This window comes from Centruroides vittatus, unplaced genomic scaffold, assembly GCF_030686945.1.
Source record: "Centruroides vittatus isolate TY-2023 unplaced genomic scaffold, ASM3068694v2 contig_680, whole genome shotgun sequence".
NCBI lineage: Eukaryota > Metazoa > Arthropoda > Arachnida > Scorpiones > Buthidae > Centruroides > Centruroides vittatus.
The window spans coordinates 358,168-379,414 of NW_027122427.1; the positions used below are offsets into that span (position 1 = coordinate 358,168).

Below are 21,247 nucleotides of genomic sequence, written 5' to 3' on the forward strand. Positions count from 1 at the left end.
TTCTGAACAGGATATACGAAATGAACTCAGAAGTTTTTTTGCTTCAAAACCAGAATCTTTTTACACCAATGGAATAAAAAAGCTACCAGAAAGATGGCGAAATATTGTAGATAGCGGAGGAAAATATATCATAGATTAAAATGTTAAATTGTGTTTTATTTACACCATTTAAAAATTTCGCCAAAATGTGCATGAACTTTTGGACTGACCTGATAGATGGCGCGAGTCATTATAATTTTATATTAAAACTAACTTCCGAAATATAATATTTTTTTTTTACAGTTATTAATATATATATAATAACAGAATCTATAAATTTTCTAGATCTCACTGCTTAAGATGTAATGAAATATTAACTAAATTTCACATGTTCTGTGAGTGCAAGGGAGGGTCAAGAATTAAAAATTAAAATGGGGCTGATTCAGCTAAATAAATTTAGAGAGGAAAATCAAATGTATCGATTTTTCCATTTAGCAAATACTGGTACGATATACAAATTGTACAATTTTGCAAAAAAAATTTTGTAATTATTGTTTTAACTAAAGGATAATTAACTTTGATATATAAAGAAAACGTTTATCACATGTATAAAGGTTACACAAATCCACTGTCTATTGTGTTGATAAAATGTATTTCTAATCCAATCTCCCGAAAAACCTTGTAACCGGTGCAGTCCAAGTTGTTACGCAAACGTTTTTGGACCCTCACTAGGTCCTTCTTCAAGCGAAATTTTCTTTTTCGACCGTTCCATCGAATACTATCCTCCCAACGGATAAAAATTTGAATCGTCCGAATTCCGAATCTAAGGAAACCGCGTGCTATCCAATATTGGATAGTCGGAATTCGTACGATTCGAATTTTTATCCGTTGGGAGGATAGTATTCGATGGAACGGTCGAAAAAGAAAATTTCGCTTGAAGAAGGACCTAGTGAGGGTCCGAAAACGCAAACGTTTTCGGACCCTTTTCAAGGTTTTTCGGGAGATTGGATTAGTATTAACCCGGTGTGTATAGGTGAATTATATTAAAATGTATTTCTATTATATTGTAATTATAACTCCCTGATGTAACAAGCTATGGCCTATTAGGAATAAAGATAATTTAAATTTGAATATATACAGTATGTATGTATATGTATATATATATATATATATATAGTTTGTGCAAAATAAAAAAAAAATTGGATGATATAATAGCCACGATTATTTTTTCAAAAAATGGAAAATTTTCATTAGGCATCGACAAAAATTTAACCTGGGGCAACACACAATGGAGAGAAATTTCGACATTGGATAGGTTAATTTCATCAAAAATGCCTCGTGGACAATCTTGTGGCCATGGCAGGCGAAGTTTGAACGATTGCACTCAAAACTAGCGATACCAAAGAAGATTGGAGAATGAGAATGAGACCCGCCTTGAGTGTCAAAGTGATCCCGCTTAGTAGTCAGTCTTTGAGACATAGTCTTGTCCCAAATACAGCTTTGCTGTTTTACTTGTTTTTAGAATATATAGAAAATAACTTCAAAATAAATAATTTTCAAGAGAGAAAGTTTTTAATTTAAAAAAAATTATGTTAAGGCTAAAGCATTAGAATAATCTCCTCCTATATTTCATTATGTTTTTTTTTTTTCTTTAGTATTCATAATATTTGTTAATGATCATTGTTATTTAGCTTCTTTTTTTATTTAACTCTTTTTATGTCAGCTATTCGCATAAATGTATGAACTGTAAACTGATTTTTTTTATTGCAGCTGCATATATTAGATCATTCTCTATAAAATGACAATTTTTTAAAAACTATTTTGCTTTCTATTTAGTTTCTCTGTTAATCTTACATCAAGTTTCAAACACTGTTGAGCTTTGTTCTTCATGAGGGGTGAAACTATAACAGTTGTCTGTTCAAAAATTTAAAGTTTTTGAAATTTTACTAATTCTAAAAGACTAGGGTAAAGACGATGATGACATTGCTTATGCAGAGGTCATTACAGAAGGATTTAGAAGTGAAATGAGAAGAGACATAGTTGTTTCAAGAGATAAAAGAGGAAGAGAACAAATTGACAGCAGGAAGGTTGTTGATTTTAGAAAAAGTTTGAATGCCAGAGTAGTTCATATCAGGAATGAAGAGGCCTCTTCATTCTCATATTGTTTCCTGATAGTATAAAAGCAAGTAACCATCCACTTCCACACTATCTGATCAGGCAGAGGAGAAGTTTTCTCAAATGATAAGATGACATCAGGGACAGAGAGAGAGGAAAGGTCATCAGGGTAATCCCATAGCCAGGAATGTATTATTGAGGCAAACTAAAAAACTTGTATAGTTCTGTAAATAGGCTTGGTATTAGTAGAACTTCTTACTTGAACACCATCTTTATCATTTTAATTTTCTCATTTTTCCCAGCTTGGTGTGGGAGATTATTATTAATTTAATCTGTTAAATATAGATTTTATTATATGATAATGTTGGACACAATAAAACGTTAAGACATAAACCTGTCACAAAGAGAACAAGATTGTGACAAATGATGTATTTTTCTCTTTTCCAGCTAGTACTATTAGCTACAGTTTACATTAAAAAAGTAACAGTAATCTAAATTTACATGATGAAAACGAAAACATATATGTTACCGCTAAAGCTCAAAAGCCGTTAATGTGTACATTACCTAGCTAATCTCCAGATTAACTAGGTTGATCCATTAACGTGCGGAATCAAGAGTTTTCCACATTTTACCTAGATAATCAGCATATTAACAACTTCCGTATCGTTAAAGTTGAAAATTTTTTCTCTCATTTCCTTTCCCTACTACTTTCCGAAGAAGACAAAGCAAAAACTGATGCACGCTCAATTTTAGCTGTGGTTCTTAGTAAAACAGGATGGCTTTTATAAACTTGGTACTAAAACAGGTATTTTAAAACAATTGTATGCAAAATCTGAATTCAGTGTTTGTAAAGAGAGATTTTTAATGAAAGACAATGTCCCTACTGTAGAAACATCTTTATGTCAAACAGCAATAAAACAATACCTTTGTACTGGGCAGGGTTTCAGAAAATGTAACTGCAAATCTAAATGTACCACAAATAGGTGTGCTTGTCACAAAAACCAATTGCTATGTAACTCAAAGTGTCACCAATCTTTAGATTGGTGACACTTTGAGTTACATAGCAATTGGTTTTTGCACAAGTAAGCACACTTTTATCATATGTTTTGCAAATTCATTTCCCTAATTGTAATAATATTTTAAACTGTTTGATTTTTTGTATTACAGTTTTTTAATTGATTGATAATTGATTCTATCAACTAATTTGTTGATTGTTTGATTGTATTAACTTGATTCTTTAGATATCAAAAATTAAATAAATAACATTATGTTAATTTAAGCGTACAGAAACGCTGCTGTTGTTCCAGCAAAGATCTTATTTTCACTTTACCGAGTGCCTAGTAGGTAATGTTCAGATTACCTAGATCATCTGCGCATTACCTAGGTAATTTGAGGAATGGAACAATTTTCGAAACTTTAACAGATCACCCTAGTTAATCTGGAGATTAGCTAGGTAATGTACACATTAACGGCTTTCAAGCTTTAGCGGTAACATACATACTGCATATGGGCACTGTTCCACTAAACTAAGGACTGTTATATTTTTTAGGGGTTAGTCACCTCATAGTTTCCTGTAGCTACAGCACTTGGTCAAGGATTGTTAAGTAGTAATGAATAAAATAATTTTTTTGGAATAAAGGAAATTGATCTGCAAAATGGTTGCCTGGTTACAAGTTAATTGATTTAGAATTTGAATTTGTGTATGGATAACTTTTGTAGTTTCCACTCCCAATGATGATCTGGGAAGCTTGAAAATGCTTGGGACTTGATGTAAGATTATTGTTTTTCTCTCTCCACCAGTAATCTTTTAAAGAATATATTTTATAATTGGTTGATTGTTGATTTTAATGCAAATTTTTTAATGTGTTGTTGAATGACCTATTGGTTTTTCTCCCTCTATTTTCAAAGAAAATTATATTTAAAAAAAAAAGAATAATAATTTAAATTTATAAATAAGAAATAATGTTTAAATTTTTTTTCACTATTTAGAATCTTATTTGAGATATTTGATATAAAATACATTGTCTTATTGTAAATGGTAATCAATACATTTAGTCTTACTTTCATAAGCCTGAGTTATATAATTTCATATCACAAAAATATTTTTGATAGAGTTCTTAGATATTTTCTGTATAATTTTAATATAATGCAATTGATTTTTATTAGAAAATTAAAGTAATAAGTGCACATGAAAATGGTCAAACATTAATATCTGCTGGAACATTTTTGGAATTTACAAATTTGATTAGTGGGTGTATTTCACAATCAACTTTAGCAGACCTTTCAATGCATGATTATAAATCTCAAACCCAAGAATGAAAACTTAAAATGTGTCAGCTGTAATCTGCTTGATTTCTGTGGTGACAGTCAGCAGACAGTTTTTGATCACTAAGATCTGCAAGTTGAGATGTGCAGTTAAAACTCAATTTCTGGATGCACCACATTTATTTTTACTAATTTCAAAAAATAATATGAATCCAATATCTTTATTACAAAACCTGTTTTGTAATTAATAGAGATATTATAACATGGTAACTGAATGATGTTTTTCTTCCAATTTTTATATGATTTATTAACTAAATAATGATTAGAAATTAACATTCATCTTTATCAGGATTTTAAAATAAAATCTCAATAAACTTTAACATTTTTAATTGTTACAAAAATTTTAAAAAGCAGCAAAAAAATTATGATGTAATATTTTTTCTACCAGCTTTAAATATACCTGAGTGAAATATTCTTTAAAAATCCTGATATATGGGCAATTTTATAAACAATTTTTAATGTTAAATAAAACTTAATACATTCTAAATTGATTTTTAAGAGCAATTTTTTTCATATTTTGTATATTTACAGACAATAGGCAGTAATGTTTTCTGAAAAAAGGTTGAAATTATTAGTGTTTGCGTTGATTATCCGAGAAGTGGTTTTGTATTATTAGTATATGGATGAAATTTTAGATTGATTAATGCTTTATGTATAATTTTTTTTAAAGTTACATCTCTTATAGGTTATGCTAATTTCATAAGTCAGTTTAACTTAATGAAATTCTATAGGTCTTCTTTGGTCTGTAATAATTTTTCTGATATCCTCCTTTGAAATTATCAATTAACTTGAAAGACACAAAATCATATTCCAGTGTTTTAAATTATTGCTGTTTGTTTTTTTTAAATAATAATGTTTGTGAAGAACTTAAGCTCTATCTTAAGCTGTAAAAATTTCCTTTTTATATTTCTTAATACCAATTTTTATTTGAATTTAGCTATTAGATATTTTTTAATAAAAAAATGTTTTGAGTTCATTGAAGATTAAATTTAGTTATTTAATCGTAGTTAAATAACTAACTTTAGTTATTTTACAAAACATGTTGTTCAGAGAATTTTTCATTTTAGTAAAAACAATAATGATTCCATTAGAATCAGAGAGAGTTAATATTTGAATTAAAAAACTAATTTAACATTTAGTTCACACCAGCAATTAAGCTATTTATAGTACAATGAAAACATTGGCTTGAAGCAAAGCCAATATATCTTCATAAATGAATATTGTTAGTATGTGGTCAGTTGAATTACTCAAATTTTATTTGTGAAATAGTTGCATGGATAATTTCCAATAATTCACAAAGTGTTGTGGAAATTATTAAACTGAAACATTTTAAAAAGAATCAATTTCATTTTATAAGAAATTTGAATTAACTGTTTAGAATTGGTTATTTGTTTTTTTAATTTTGTATTGGTTTATATCTGTTAAATTTTAAATTTACTTTCAAATGTCATTGATTTTCTATTGTGAATAGTAAAAATTCTAAAATCTATTTGACTTTTATAGTGCTGTACGACTCTAGACAATTTGACAAGGTAGAATTTTACTTCTTACCTGTCACTCTAAACTACATTACCCTTTACAGTGCAAAACTTTAACATATTTCTCATGCTTTTATACCCAGAGTTTGAAACTGGGATTTATTTTTAACAGCACTTTTATTCCCTGGGGTTTATTCGAACCCTAAGGTTTAATTGAGGAGATATGCTAATTGTATAAAACAAACAAACTTTTGGTGGGAGTCTAGAAGCTTTTTATTAGTTCTCTTAAATTTGATTTTATTGAACTTTTCTCATTCAAATTTTTTTTTCTTCAGATGTAGTCTCAAGAGTGTGTTCTAAAACAAATTTTGCATTTTGTACAGTACATTGCAAAAACATTTAATCTTCTTTCTTTTTCAGTTTACTGAAATCTTAACTTATATCTTATATGATTTACCAATTGTGTAAAGCGAAAGCATCATTACGTATATATAATTAGCAAATTTAATTTTTTATGAAAATGTAAATTTTTGGATTACTTTTAATGTTGTTGTTCTTCTGTATAAGAAACTTTTAAAATGTTTTATTTTTTTCCTATACTCTATAAAAATTAAATGAAAATTGCATCAAAGAGTATGAAAGAAAGTTTATGAAACTGCAGAATTATTTCTTTATATGAGGCAATGATACATTAAATTCTGGTAGGTAAAAGGGGGTTGGATGATAGAGGGGGGTTATGTGCCATATCTTGAGTAGGGTCAGACTTAATGAAAATTTTACTTGTTGGCATTTACAATTTTTTAGAAACTCATATCTATTCTCAAAATTAATCCCTTTTAATAATAATGATTTAAAAATTATATTTAATAAAATCAAATAACAGATGGCTCCCCACACAATTTTAACTCTGTGTTAATGTGCCTTAGTATTTTTAAACTTAAATATTTTTTTAAATACAGAAATTTCTCATATTTCAACAAAATTGTTCCTCTTAAGCTGTTGTCATTATTTAAATTTTATATAGAGTATAATTGAAAATTACTGGACTCCTCCCTGGTTCCCTTAACCTCCTTTTCAAGTACCAGGGAAGTCAAGCAAAAGCCCTTGCCAGCTTTTTAATTAAAAATTTTTTACATACATTAATTTTAAATTTCCTGTAAAGGTTATATGTCGATTTTATTAAAATAATTTTTATTAGTCATATTTATAACTGAAAAATATAACACAAAAACAGTTATATATCGTCATATTTTATGACATTTTAATTAATATTAATTAAAATATAGTATTTATCTCCATTTGTTCATTAAGATACAATTTTAATTTTTTGAATTCTAATAAATGAATTATTAGACAAATTTTAAATACAAATTTATTTTGTTTCTTTGTTCTGCAGGAGTAAAAAGAATCAGTCATCATCTCAGGTACTGTACAAGGTAGATCTGAATTCAAATACCAACCCTGCTACATTCTCTGGGACACCATCAGGGACAGTAACAGGTTCTCATAGAAATAATAGTGGTAATATAAACAATACTACAAATACTGCCAGTAAAAACGATAAATTAGAAAAAGAACGAAATGTACAAAGAATACGAGGGTTAATGCCTTTCCATAAACGTAATCTTTCTTCAGAAACAGTTTCTATAGTTGATTATGATAATTATGTTCCACCAGCTATCCCAAGTGTTACTAATAACTTTAACACTAATACATCAGTATTAGTATCTGGTTCATCATCAAATCAATACAAAACACTTGGTATAAATTCTTCAATTAGGGCAGCTACACCCACAGGATTGCCTCAGTTACAAAATTCGTTTACTCAACCGTCCTCTGTGGGTTCACCTCATCCTGCTACACCTCTTCCTGATGGATCTGGTTCTCACATAACATCATCTGATCCAGCCATGCCAACTCTTTCTCCTCATCCACCTCCTGTGAAGGAGGAAGAAGGATTAAGGTCGGAATCACAAGAGCAGGTTACAGCAACTACTAGTCCAAATAGTATACAAGATTCAAGTAATAATGGGAAAACAAAATCTCATCCTGAACAGGTAAATCTTTTTTGTTTGTAATTAAAAAATTTTTAATAATTTTTCTATTTTCAACTTATAATCAAATACAGAAATAACTGAGAAATATATAAAGTTTTAATGGTAACTGTGTTTGTGTCACATAGATTTTTAAAAATAATTTTTTTCTTTTTAAAAAGGTTTAATAATTAAATGATAGAACTGGATTAACTCTTGGACTAGAACTTAGCTACTTAATTACACTGATATTTTGTAATTTGGACTAAATATAGGCAATTATTCTTCCATTTTATATTATACTTAATAATTAGAAATAAATAAATTAACTTAATCTATTCTGGAAGAAAAGAATGATTTGGAATGGGACCCAAACTTTTAACTTTTGCTTATCATGCAGATCCAGTGTCAGTTATTCTGTCTGGACTGTCGTTTGAGTTTTGCTTTCAAGCTAATTAATTTATGAGAAATAAATAAGTCCTAGAAGTTTCGAAAGATATGGGAAACATATTCAAGGTTTTTCAAAATATATTAATGATAAAACACACATTTTTTGTAAATAATAATTAATAAGCAAATGAAGTAACAAGTTTGTAAATTGGAAAACTATAATTTTATTTAAATTTCAAGATTATATATTATAAGATTACATTTACTTAGCTTACATACTAAATAGTGCTGAAGGTTTTCAACAGTAAAACATTGTTGGTTGCTAGTACAGATTTGTATCCAGATAAAGAATGCTGAACATCAAGAGAGGTAATAGGAGCATAATTAAAATACAAAGCTTCCTATACTGTTAGTTCTTCCAGGGTTTATGGAGAAACATTTTCTTTCCCTCTTAATGCATTTGCAATGAACTTAAAAATTGTAAATTTTTCATTTTTCTCTAATACATAATACATTTTTTTACAAATAGCATCTACAAAAGCATCTTTATTAGTTGTTCAACTGTGTTTTATCTTCTCAACTATTTCCAAAGCATCTGTCAGTCAATTACCATGTTTTTTTGAACTGTAAAATTGTTTCACAAAGAAAATGAAAATTGGTTCAAATGTGCATCAATTGATCTTAGTTCTCAATCTTCCAGACAACATTTGTGCTGTACATATATTGTATTTTTCTGGAATGACCAGCATGCCACATAAAAACAGAGGAAACCAGCATGCTGGAAACCCCACAGTTACCAGCATGCTGGTTAAACTGTGACTAGGATATAAAATTAATCAGATCTAACAAAACTAATTGTTAATTAAATGTTAAAGAAAACATTCTTTCCAGTACAATAAAATAATAGCATTGTAATTTGACCAACTTAAAATCAGGAAGAGAGTTTTCATTTACAAGACACTAAAACAATTAACTTATTGACAGTAGTAGTAGTTGTTTTTTGTTGTTGATCACTGTGGGTTATACTACCCTGACCTTAAAAATAACATCTTTCTCTTAAATTTCACACACAGCCATTGCTAATAAGTATAAGCTGAGTTAATTTACAGAGTTTCTTAAATTAATATGTTTATTTTTGCATTTTTGAATCAAATAACAATAAAATACACATTAAAAGAAAAACACTTTTGGAATTCTAAGAGTATTTTACTTGGTTAGAAAAAAAACAAAATGAACATATAACCATAGTTTTTGATATAAAGCTGACAGTTTCACAGTTTTAGAAAAAAACTTATTTGTTTTTTTTTTTTAAATGTCCCTTTTAGAGAAGGATCTATAACCTCACGTAAACCAGCATGCCTGTATAAGATCAAATATTTCCATGCTGGTTCTTACCATATGGAAATATTTAATCTTATGGTCTCCCCAGATAGACCATCATTCCACAAAAATATAGTAACAGCAGCTTCCTTTTCATTGAGCTCTGTAACTGCTTTTATTTCAAAATTATTTGTATAAAATTTAAGTGTTTAGCCAGGAGCCCTATATGCTTAATTACAGGTTGTGATGGGAGTGAAAGACCACCTGATAAATTCTTGGACAATCCTCACTACTTAGGTACTTTTGGAAATATTTTTATACACATATGAAATTAGTTTATCCACTTCATAGTATTTTTCCCACTTCTTCATATACTCTGTTCATTACTTGCAGAAGGCACGAAATATTTATCATTTTAGAATAAAGTACTTTAAATTCTTGAGCAGCCTTTTTCGTGTTAGGTGCAGCATCAATAACAAAACAGCATTGTAATCTATGCCATTTCTCCACAACACACTCATGGAATGCTTAAGGGGCCATCCATAAATTACGTAAGGTATTTTGGGGTGGGTGGGAGTCAAGGATTTCTTACTCGGGGGTGGGGGTAATAGATCTCGTCTTACGTAATATTCTTATTTTTATTTTTTGATCTCGTTGAGTGGTGGAATTTTGAATTTGGCTTCAATTTGGCGGTTTCTGTTAAGAACGCTCATTGTACCAATACCATCTCGTGTGACGTGATAGAATAATAATGCTAGCAGACTCACGCTCTACACATTTTTTATCATGGGAGAAAGGCAGTGTGGTGGTTTCTCTCTCTTGCTTTGTTTTGTATGACGTTTCTGTTTACACATATAGTAGCTAGTCGACCTGTCAAAGTTTTTTGCATCCTTTTTGTGAAAATTAAAATTAATATAAAAATGAATATTATGACATTGATTAATGATAATAATAATGAAAAGATTGTTAATAATTAAAAAATAAAGTTCTTAAAATAAATTGTTTATTCAAATTCATTAAATTTTTATATTTTTAAATTTGTTCACATAAAGTCTTTATAAATAATAGTACATATTAATTAATCAATTAATAATTATATATTTTAGACCTAAGATTTTTAGGGTTTCATAAAAAAATTTTTTTGTTAAAATCTTTTTTTTAAAATTATGCCTAAATATTACGTAAGATAGGGAAGGGGGGGGGGATCAAAGAAAATATTACGGTTTATTACACGGGCGGGTCGGGGGTCTAGAATGGCCGAAATCACCTTTACGTAATTCATGGACGGCCCCTAAACAGTTTGCAATTGTTATATGATTAATGACTCCCAAAACTTTTATCACAAGCAGATATGTTTTCTCATGTCTAGAGTTTCTGTTATCACATATGCTGAAAGCATGACATACACTATCCATTGTTTTATTAATACTAACCCATATTTTTTCTTTTCTACCTCGCAGCACATTCTATCAATGTTGTCATGTTAGCTTTCTGGTAGATAAGATTTTCTTAAAGTAGATTTGTCTGGAATGTGCTCCCTTGTATATTTTTTAATGATTATTTAATTCATTAAAGAGCAGGAATGTGAACATAGATCCATGTTAAATTGAGACATCTTATATGTGGCAACACTTAAAGTACTAAAGTCAGTTTCAGTCATTTGTTACTGGTGATTTTATATTCCAATAACTTTGGACAGCAGACTCTTTATATAAGTATTATATATATATTGTCAGTAGAATTCTTTGAATGATTTAATCAACTTAACTTACTACAGGAATCAGTTAACTTATTTTCAATAAATAATTTTAAAAATTTTGAATGTATGTTTTTTCTGTTACAATGATTATAATATGCTCTTTGTAATCTGAAGAATATTGAGATTAGAGAAAGGTTTGAATTTGGAAATAAAGGGGAAAGATTTTTTTTTTAAATAAAATTTCAGATTTCTCTTAAAGACAAAAGGGAGAAAAAGCATCAATTTTTGTTTGATGAATATGTACTGGACAAAAGCCTGAGGTAGATTGTGAATATGGTTGAAAACATTAGTTTTGATTAAAATTTGTCATTACTGGGATATAATAAGATTCTTGTGGGTTGATTATCCTTTCCGGTGATTATGAGAGAAGTTGTTTTATTACTTTTATATTTAGTTGTAATGAGATGAGAATTTAAAGATGGTGCCCCAATTTGTATCTACCCAGTTGATTGTATTACATAAATCTGTCCTGATTTCAGATCATATTACTGCAAAGCTTATTCTGTAACTATTCCTTGACCGTAATGTAGCATAGTACTTGACACTAATATTAACAGAGTATAATACATTTTAAGAGTATAAGTTAGTAATACGTAAGTAAATAATAATATAAAAGTACCATAATTACACCAAAATAATAAAAGTAATGATATGAGAGAGACAAATTATATAAAATTTAAAACTTCTAATTTGTTTTCTTATGCTTAACTAAATTACTAAATGTCATTATTAGAAATTGGAAATTATGACATGAAATTGAGCTAAAATATGCAAATAATATTTGCTTTAAAAAAACCAAAATGTGTTTTAAAATGATTTATTACAATTTTTTAAGAATTTTAAGTCAATAGTTTCATCACAGATATTTTCGTAAATTTGAATAAATCATGACATAACAAGACAAGTTCTTAGTTGAAAAACTTTCCCTATTCTTGTGTTAAATAGCTTTATACAGACAAAATTACTGCTCAACATGAATACTCATGGTAATGGCATATTTCAATGCTTGCATTTCTTTATTTGACAGCATTAATGTCTTTAAGCTCTTTTAAACCAGGATTGCTTTCTATAATCAACTTAAATTTTGAATAATTTTTCTTATCTCTTTGAAGAAATGCTGACAGCTTTACCTGAATATCTTTAATCATTCCCATTGTTTATGATAGTGATAGCTTCTTACTTTCGAACTTACATATTGTGTCACTAAGAAATGAAAAAGGAGTTGAAATAATCAATATTTAGTTCAGTGTTTGAGGTTTTGAAGTAAGCTCTTGTTTTGTAATTATCTAAACTATTAAGCCAGGTACACTGACAAGTAATTACTGACTTTGAAGGTAAAGATAAATTTGGATTTAATTCCTTAAATAAGGAAACTTCTTGCACACTTTCTTTATGTTCAAGATGAATGCATCAACATTAGAGAAACCAGGTATTTTTCAGCAATTACATTAACACTATGAGTGAGCAAGTTATATAAATAAGCTTCAGATTTAAACCTTTAAATATCTTGCTGACACTTTCATGTTTGCAGGTGCATCAGTGACAAACAATAAAATATTTTTAAATATAATACTTTTACCATAAACTATTTAAAGAAGTTGAATAATTGTTTCTGAAATAATGTTCTTTTAGATTAATAATAGGTATGCTTCAAAAAGTCTTTATTTATTTATTATTTTTTGTAGTCAGCATCCAGTAAGAAATAAATCCTTCATAAATTTCAGCAAAACAATTTAATTAGACAATTGTTTTTAACCTCCTTAATAAGCCAGCTTAATCTCATAAATCATAAAACAAAAGAATACAATGTTCTATTAATGTGTAGGCATTTAATAATTTTATGTTATACATAAAATTTTAAAATTAGCCTAGAGTAACAATTAACCTAGATCACATCAAGTTCATGCAACAGACGTGTCACATTGTTCAGATCAAAACTTTGGCATGCTTGTAGATATTCAAGGCATCTGATAAAGTTGAATGACTAAATTTTATCAAATGCCAATCTCTATAAGCAGCATGGCAAACCTTCTATGACAACACACAAAAGTTTCACAACCAAATGGGAACTAAATAGTTTTAAGTTAATTTGTTCTGTTGTTGTTTTTAATTTTATAACTTTTGTAATTTGCTATAATTTTTTTGTGTATTTAACTTGCTATGATATTTTATAACAACCTTTGATGTAAAACTTTAAAAATTATTCTTAACACAATTTTAAAATTTCAAAATTTATAATGTAAAATTATCAAACACCTACACATTCTATTAATAGAACATCATATTCTGTTGGTTTATGATATATAATCTGAAGCTGGCCAATTAGAGAGACCAGAAATGTTTAATGAAATAATTTTGCTGGAATTTATGGAGGTTGTCTGCCAATCTTCTAGTATTTTTATTCCAGTTTATGGAAAGTTTTAAATAGTCAGTATCCAAATTTCGAGCTAAAATATTAATTATTATTTGCTTTTGACAATGAGGAGTCTTGTCTGCCATCAACCAAATAAGTTTATTTTTCTTCAATTTGTTCATGATGCAAGATTCTATTTGTTTGTACAAATTACCAAAATAATATTTTTGCAGTGCTGTCAAATTTGATGGATTATGCTTTTCTCTCTCTCATTTCCATTTCTTAAATTTCTTCAGTTTTGGATTGTTAATCTTGTAAAGTGGCATGTCTCTTGCTGTAAAAGCTTCCAGTAAAGCCAATTAAATTCTGATTCATGATTAAAACAGTTATTAATTTGCTGCTGTACTTTTGGTGTTGCAATTATTGCTTCATATCTTGAGTTTCTGTTGATGTTTATTTGATGAATAATGCTGGTTTGCATTAATTGACTTATCACAAATGATGCATTGTAGCTGGTCTTTGACATGTGGATGGTTGAACAGTTTCAATTTGGTTCTAAACTCACCACAATAACTGCTTAACAATTTTTGTGAATTGTTTCATTTTTTTAGTTGTTATCTCATTTATAAACAGTGCCTATTGAGCATTATCTAATATTTTTATTTACATTTTTGTGAAATATGTCAGAAGGTCCAAAATATTCATAAGTCATAATTTCCAATCTGTAGTCTTTATCTCAAAACATCAATCTTTCATTTGATGTAATAAAGCAGCAAATTATTTTCACGTACAGTACATTTAATCATGCTAAACTTATTTCGATAGAGATTTAATGCTTATTAATATAGCATGGGCATTGCTTTTTTTCTGTGATAATGAACATCATAATTTATTTAAAGTGTTTAGCTTTATTCTCAAGCAATAAAGCATATAAAATTATGTAAACAATTGCTTAGTAAAAAATTCCAACTATTTTTGTTCAATAAGTTTTCTTGAGACCCAATTGATCATGGGGCTCCCAGTGCAATCTAGCTTAATCTGCTTTTGAGGACAATTCTGGCTTATTTCAAAATTAAAAATATCAGATTTGACTTAAATGAAACATTTTTATCTTTTAATACTTTAATAGCTGCATAAAGGAATTCTATTAAACAGTATCATTAGCAAATACTAATAATATAGTATATAGGAAGCAAATAAATAACAATTGTGTTGATTATGATTTGTAATATTGATGATTGTATGCTTTTATCCCAAGATGGGAAGTCTGAGGAAAAATACCTGACTACCGACTCGATATTTTTTTTAAATTGACTTTGCTTTTGATTCCTGATTCCTTTCACTAATGCATTGCAAGTAAATCGGTAGTATGTTTAATAGAAGTAAAGTTGATTGTAATAAGCTTTTTGATAAAAATAGTATTTTTATTTAATATATACAAAAATATAATATTTAAGAAGAATGTTTAAATTTTAAAAAAATAATAATAATTTTTATTAATTTATATAGTAATATAATACTTTAATCGTATAGTAGGATTCTTTACAATTTCCAAACTGTTAAATGAAATAAAAATTAAAAAGTAGCAAGAAAACAGAAAGTACTGACTTTGAATATAGAATTTTTAAATTTCAACCATTTTATATGAAAATAGTAATAAAGAACACTTTTTAATTTTTGAGTCTTGTTGACATTGCATATGCATAATACATATCTAACAATATAAATTTGCTCTTATAAAAAACTGAAGGACTTTATTTAATTTTTATTATTTTATATATAATAATATATTAATTAGTGATGTAACGAATAGTATATTCGGCCTCAACCGAATACCGAATATTCGGCCGAATATTGGCCGATTCGAGCCGATATTTGGCCGAATATTCGGCCAAACTATTCGGCTTGATTAACGCACGAACGAAAATTGGCGCGCAAACCGCATTATGGCAAAGATCGCGCACCGCGCTCTCTATTGGCCCGCTGTCACTATGATTTTTTCTTCCATTAGGTCTAAATTATTTAAATTAATTAAAGTTAATATGAGATGGAGCCTAACGTCTACCTCTAGTGCCAAATTGGTTTATAATTTATGTAATAGCCGTAAATAGCCCGCTATGATTCGGCAGTTGTTGGTATTTAGATGTAAGTTATAACTTATAAGTTATTTTATTTGCAATCGATCATTTTAACTCTTTAATTAAACACTAAAATTTTGTTTTTACTACGTATTTGTAGACTGAATAGTACCCTAAGGATATACTTTAGTGGTGACATAATATGGTCTAGTTTCTCCCCATTTGTGGAACAGTTCAAATATATTATTGGGGAGTTTCTATTTGTGAAGTTTTGTGATATTTTGTTGCTATTGTTTTTGTCAATATTTTAAAAATTAACATGATTTCAAATGTTATCTTTTGTATATAATGAAAAATGCTCATTCTTTGCTTTATATATAAAATAAATTATATATTAGTTACTCATCTTCTAGAAATAGATAAATAATTTTTTCATTAAATACGATAAGTTTCAATAAAATGTTTCGTAACTCATTTTAAAATATTGTAGAAATATCAAAATATACACGAATATGAATATGACATAATTAACTAAACAACATCATTAATGCTCGATACATTCTAACCTACACGCCATCAATGCCATAAGATATTGGGCTAGATAATGGCTATAATATTATTTAACTACGAAATAATTTAATACTAGAGTTAGATGCCATTTCTTATTAACTTTAATAATTATAATTTAACGTTCAGCATTAATAAAAGTTACCAAAATGATTAATTTACTGTGTTTTTGTTATTTCTTACTCCTGTTTTTAGGTATTCGGTATTCGGCTGAATAGTAATTAAATATTCGGTATTCGGCCGAATAGTGTTTTAAATATTTGGTATTCGGCCGAATAGTGAAAAATAGGCCGAATAGGCCGAATACCGGGTAGTAACCGAATATTCGTTACATCACTAATATTAATACCTCAACACCAAAAACCTTTAAAAATGCAGCCTTTTAATTCACTTTTCTAATGTTTTTGGCCAGTTTGAATGGCCTTCATCAGGAGCAGAAAAATCGAATGATTCCGATTTCTATAACAACATTTGTTTTGGAACATTTTAAACTTTGAATTTTCCTAAATGGTGCACAGGCTCGTACATAAAGAATTACAGATAAACTATACATGCATATAATACGTGAATAAATAAAGTAGGCGTGAGTATTAGTTGAGTGCAGTTAGAGAAGAGTGTAATATATTAATATTTAATACTATACATAATGATATTAACACTGAGAAGATTGAAAGAAATTTAATGAAGGAGAATTTTTTGTTTTCAAAAAAAGACTAGCTTTCATTATGTCCTCTTTCAAGTTAATATGCAAATGAGATTTGATTAAATGCAGAGCTGAAAATAATCGTTTGACACTGACTTGGGAGGGCGGCAGTGCAGTAACAACATGGGCTGCATTTTGTATTATTAAAAAATCAAAAATAACAGCTTTTAAAATTTTTTACACATTAACAAGATGTAAGGAGTTTGGGAGTTAAGAAGTTTTTTGACTCCAACTTTCCATCCCTGCTTTTATCTGTTTAGATCTATTGAGAAAAAATAAACAAACAATGAATTTGGAAATCATTGATGTTTAAAAGCAAATGTTGTCATAGTTATTTAAAATGAATGGACACAAATTTAAAATTTTTTTTTATTTAAAAAAATTTTCTTAAACTTTTCTATATTATAAAAAAAAAAATTTATTTGTAAATTTTAGAGTCCCTTAACATCATTACTGGATGGTGGAAAAGCAGCAGATAGTTCACCAAGTCTTTCATCCAATCAATGGATACCTGTAACGCAGTCAGAAGATATTAAAGCCGGAATATCTACTTCAACTCAGTCTAGTGCAATTTCAAATGTTGCAACTACTCAGGCTACTACTTTACCCCATGGTCTTAAAAGACCATTTTTACCTACAGTTACACATGATGATCCAGATGAACAGTTTAGAAGTGGATTATTATATGATTATTCAGATCTTAATGGATCTTTGTGGTATGTATTAAAATTTAATATTAATAGATTACATTTTGTATTTTTTTAAGTCATTTTTCTAATAAATATTAAATAATAAAATTTTTACTTTAATTTTTATTTGGTTCTCAGTGTTAGAACTATAAAATTATATTTAAAAAACACAATGTTATGTATAGAAGAAATACAACTAATTTTAAAAAATTAATGTACATTCATTGAACTGCAAACAAACTAAATTAAATTTTAAACATTTGCCTTTCAAAATTTTTAAATTGTCATTCTTAGATGTATTTAATCATTTGTAGAACTTTAGTAATCTCTTTAACCAAAAAAGTAAAGTAAAAAGGTATTTATTTCATAAATTAAAAGCATATTCAAGAATAAACACTATTATAATTATGCACTTCCATTCTGGGTTGGTTCACTCTTTATCCAGACAATACATTTCCTTAGACTTTGCCATTTGATCACTATATTGACATGATTTTTATCATATTTGATGAATATAGTATAACATGCAGTTATAATATTATGTCAGTTAAACCTTATTCATTATTATATTTTAAGTGTCTAGATTCTAATTAAACCTTAAATTCATTTAAAACTTATAATAGTTCATTCAGCAAAGCATATTTATTAGTGATAGATAAATTTTTGTTTAGAGAGAAATTTAATTTTTTAGGAAAACAGTTTAACATTTTAATGAATATTTGATGAATTATTTATCAATTTATCAAAAGTCAAGTGGGAATGACTTAAAATTATTTATTTTAATAATAATGATTTGTTGAAGAGAGCATAAAAATTTGTTTATTCAAAACAAATTAAATTGCTTCATTATTATTATTATTATTATAGAATACTATGAAAAATAACTAAAGAAAATTGTAATTACATTTTAAAACTTTTATTAAATAAATAAAAATTTTCAAAACTATTTTTTACAAGTTAGTGATTTTCATTATTATTTTACAATACTTTATGATAAATAAATAAATTTAAAATGAAATAAGAAAGTACTTCTTGAACTGAAGCTTTTTTTCAACAGGAGTCTGTTGAAAACAAGTGATAAATGTTTTTGAGATTCTCTCTCTCTCTCTCTCTCCCTCCCTCCCCTCTCTGTTTTTTTTTCTTCAACATTTGTTTTTTAAGTGAAATCTTCATTTTATTAATAGATCATTCATCAAAGAAACAGTTTTTTCTTAGCTTTTGCTGTGTTGTGACTATGTGCAATAATGCAGAGAGGGATTAGACTAAGAACAATACACTTTATTGTTTGTTCGGAAATGGATACACCGTTAACAGTGAAACATCAGTACAAAGAGCACGCGAAAACAGTTCATCAACTCTCCAGTCGCGTGACTCACTAACTCTTCCTTTTGCTGTTGAGGGGTGCCCTTCTCATTGCATCTCTTACATGCTGTTTTATTCAACAAATAATTAATTATTTGTTGAATAAAACAGCAAAAAATGGTTTATGGAATAGTTGAAAATGTCTGTGAAATAAAGAATTTTGACTCAACTATTGATTATTACTGATTTTCAATGGTATTACAATCTTATTACATCACTTAAGGTTTGCTGAGAGAAAATTCTTTATTTAACAGATATTTTCAACTATTCCATAAACTGTCTTCAGGTTTTGAACTAAAGTTAAAAAATTGCTCCAAAAATAGAACACTGTGTTTCAAATTTTACATTTAAAAGACTTCAAAAACAAATTTAAAACTGCACAAATTAAATAAATAAATTATGAAAAATATAAGGTTAACAAAATAAAATATCAAATTTTTTTATTTATAATTTATTTTATAAAATTAATTTATAACTTAATAATACAATATAAATAAGTAAATGTTGACTTTCCTAAAGAAATATAGTTTATTAATATAGTATTAGCATTTTTAAATGAGATAAAATATTTCTGATAAACAGCACTGAGTTCAGCGTTAAAGTAAATTTTCTTTATACTGCAAGCACTTTCGACGAAATTATTTTCGTCGTCCTCAGGCGAAAAAGGAAAGAACAAATTTGAAAGTGGCATGTGCTGAGCATTCCAAGCAGAAAACGGAAGAATTTCGTTGGCGAATTTTTAAAAAATAAATTTTAGCGTTCAGTAACTTTGCCGGTTCTGAAGAGATTTAAATCCGTGCGACTGACGGTGCATGCATTGAAAAGCAAACGTGCTAAGTGTGCGACTGTCGGCATGTTTGGGTGTTTAGGCGCTTGTAAAGAGTAACCCATATTTCGGGCAAGTCCAGGGTGGGGATGTTGCATGCATCTGATATCATTGTGAGGAGCGCTTCCCAGATGAATGTAATCTTTCTATTGTTGCAGCTCTTGAGCAGTGCTGTTTCTGACCATAGCGGAGTGTATCCTTGCTGCAGAACTTTTTTGGCCAACTCTGTTGTTTGTCTTCCTTTATTTATATCATCCTGGTGTTCCATGATACGGCATGCGAGCATTCTTGTTGTTGCCCCTATGTACTTTTCTATTGCTCCTGTTGTTGGATTTTCTAGTGGCACTGCGTAAACCCCCGATTTTTCTAATGCGCTGATTTTGTCTCAGTCGTTACATATATTTCTGCGTAGGCTGGGTAAAGGGGTTAAGGGGAGCACAAAGCCGTACTGCCGGAATATATGGCTAATGAGTATGGATCGTGCTCCTAGATACGGCAATGCTGACTGTACTATTGACGTTTCTTTTTTGTTGTGTAGTGTAGTGAACGGGTGGATGGAATCGTTCACTCTACACATTACATGCGTAAATTTGGCGCCTGTAAACCCAGCGTGATGTACTGCCGTTCATATGATTTCCAATTTAGCGTTTGTTAGGTCTTGCAATGAAGGAAGTAGTATCGCCCTTCTGATGAGAGCTGCTATGGCGGCATTGATATACCGTGATGGTTGGAAGGCATCAGCCGGTGTGATGTGGGGAATTATGTTGGACTTGTGGTATACTGCAAACTGTGGTCCTTTCGGTGTTTTCTGTATCCGCATATCCAGAAACGTTATAGTTTGATTCCGCTCCTTTTCCCAAGTGAATTTGGTGGGATAGACGCTTGATAGTTGCTGCATAAACCAGATGAATTCTTCCTCCGAATTTTCCCATGCTAGTAGGATGTCATCTACGTAGCGTAGGTATAACAGAGGGTAGCAAATAGTGAGTGGGGCATTGAAAGTTTTTTGCTCCACGTCTCTCATAATGAGCTCGGCCAAGACTGCAGAGAGAGGGGAGCCCATGGGGACACCCTGTTTCTGAAGATAGATTTTCTGGTTAAAGCGGAAATAGTTGTTTTCAGTGACGAAGATCAGCGCCTCACGAATATCCAGTACCTGCTGAACCGTGAAACCTTTCTTAAGGAGCATAGTGTTGGCTAGCATTACGGCTTCAAATGTAGGGACGGAAGGGTATAGAGATATCACATCCATTTTGTAGAAGGTGCAGGT

General features: G+C 28.9%; 1 protein-coding gene across 2 annotated transcripts in view; it reads left to right on the top strand.

Annotated features, from left to right (window-relative positions):
- skd (mediator complex subunit skuld) overlaps positions 1-21,247 on the top strand; it is a 166,403-nt gene that overhangs the window by 91,292 nt on the left and 53,864 nt on the right. For both annotated transcript variants that reach the window (XM_067276197.1, XM_067276196.1), the window contains exons 8-9: positions 7,294-7,954; positions 17,536-17,816. In XM_067276197.1, coding sequence (XP_067132298.1) covers positions 7,294-7,954; positions 17,536-17,816 — 942 coding nt within the window. The remainder of the gene's footprint in view (positions 1-7,293; positions 7,955-17,535; positions 17,817-21,247) is intronic.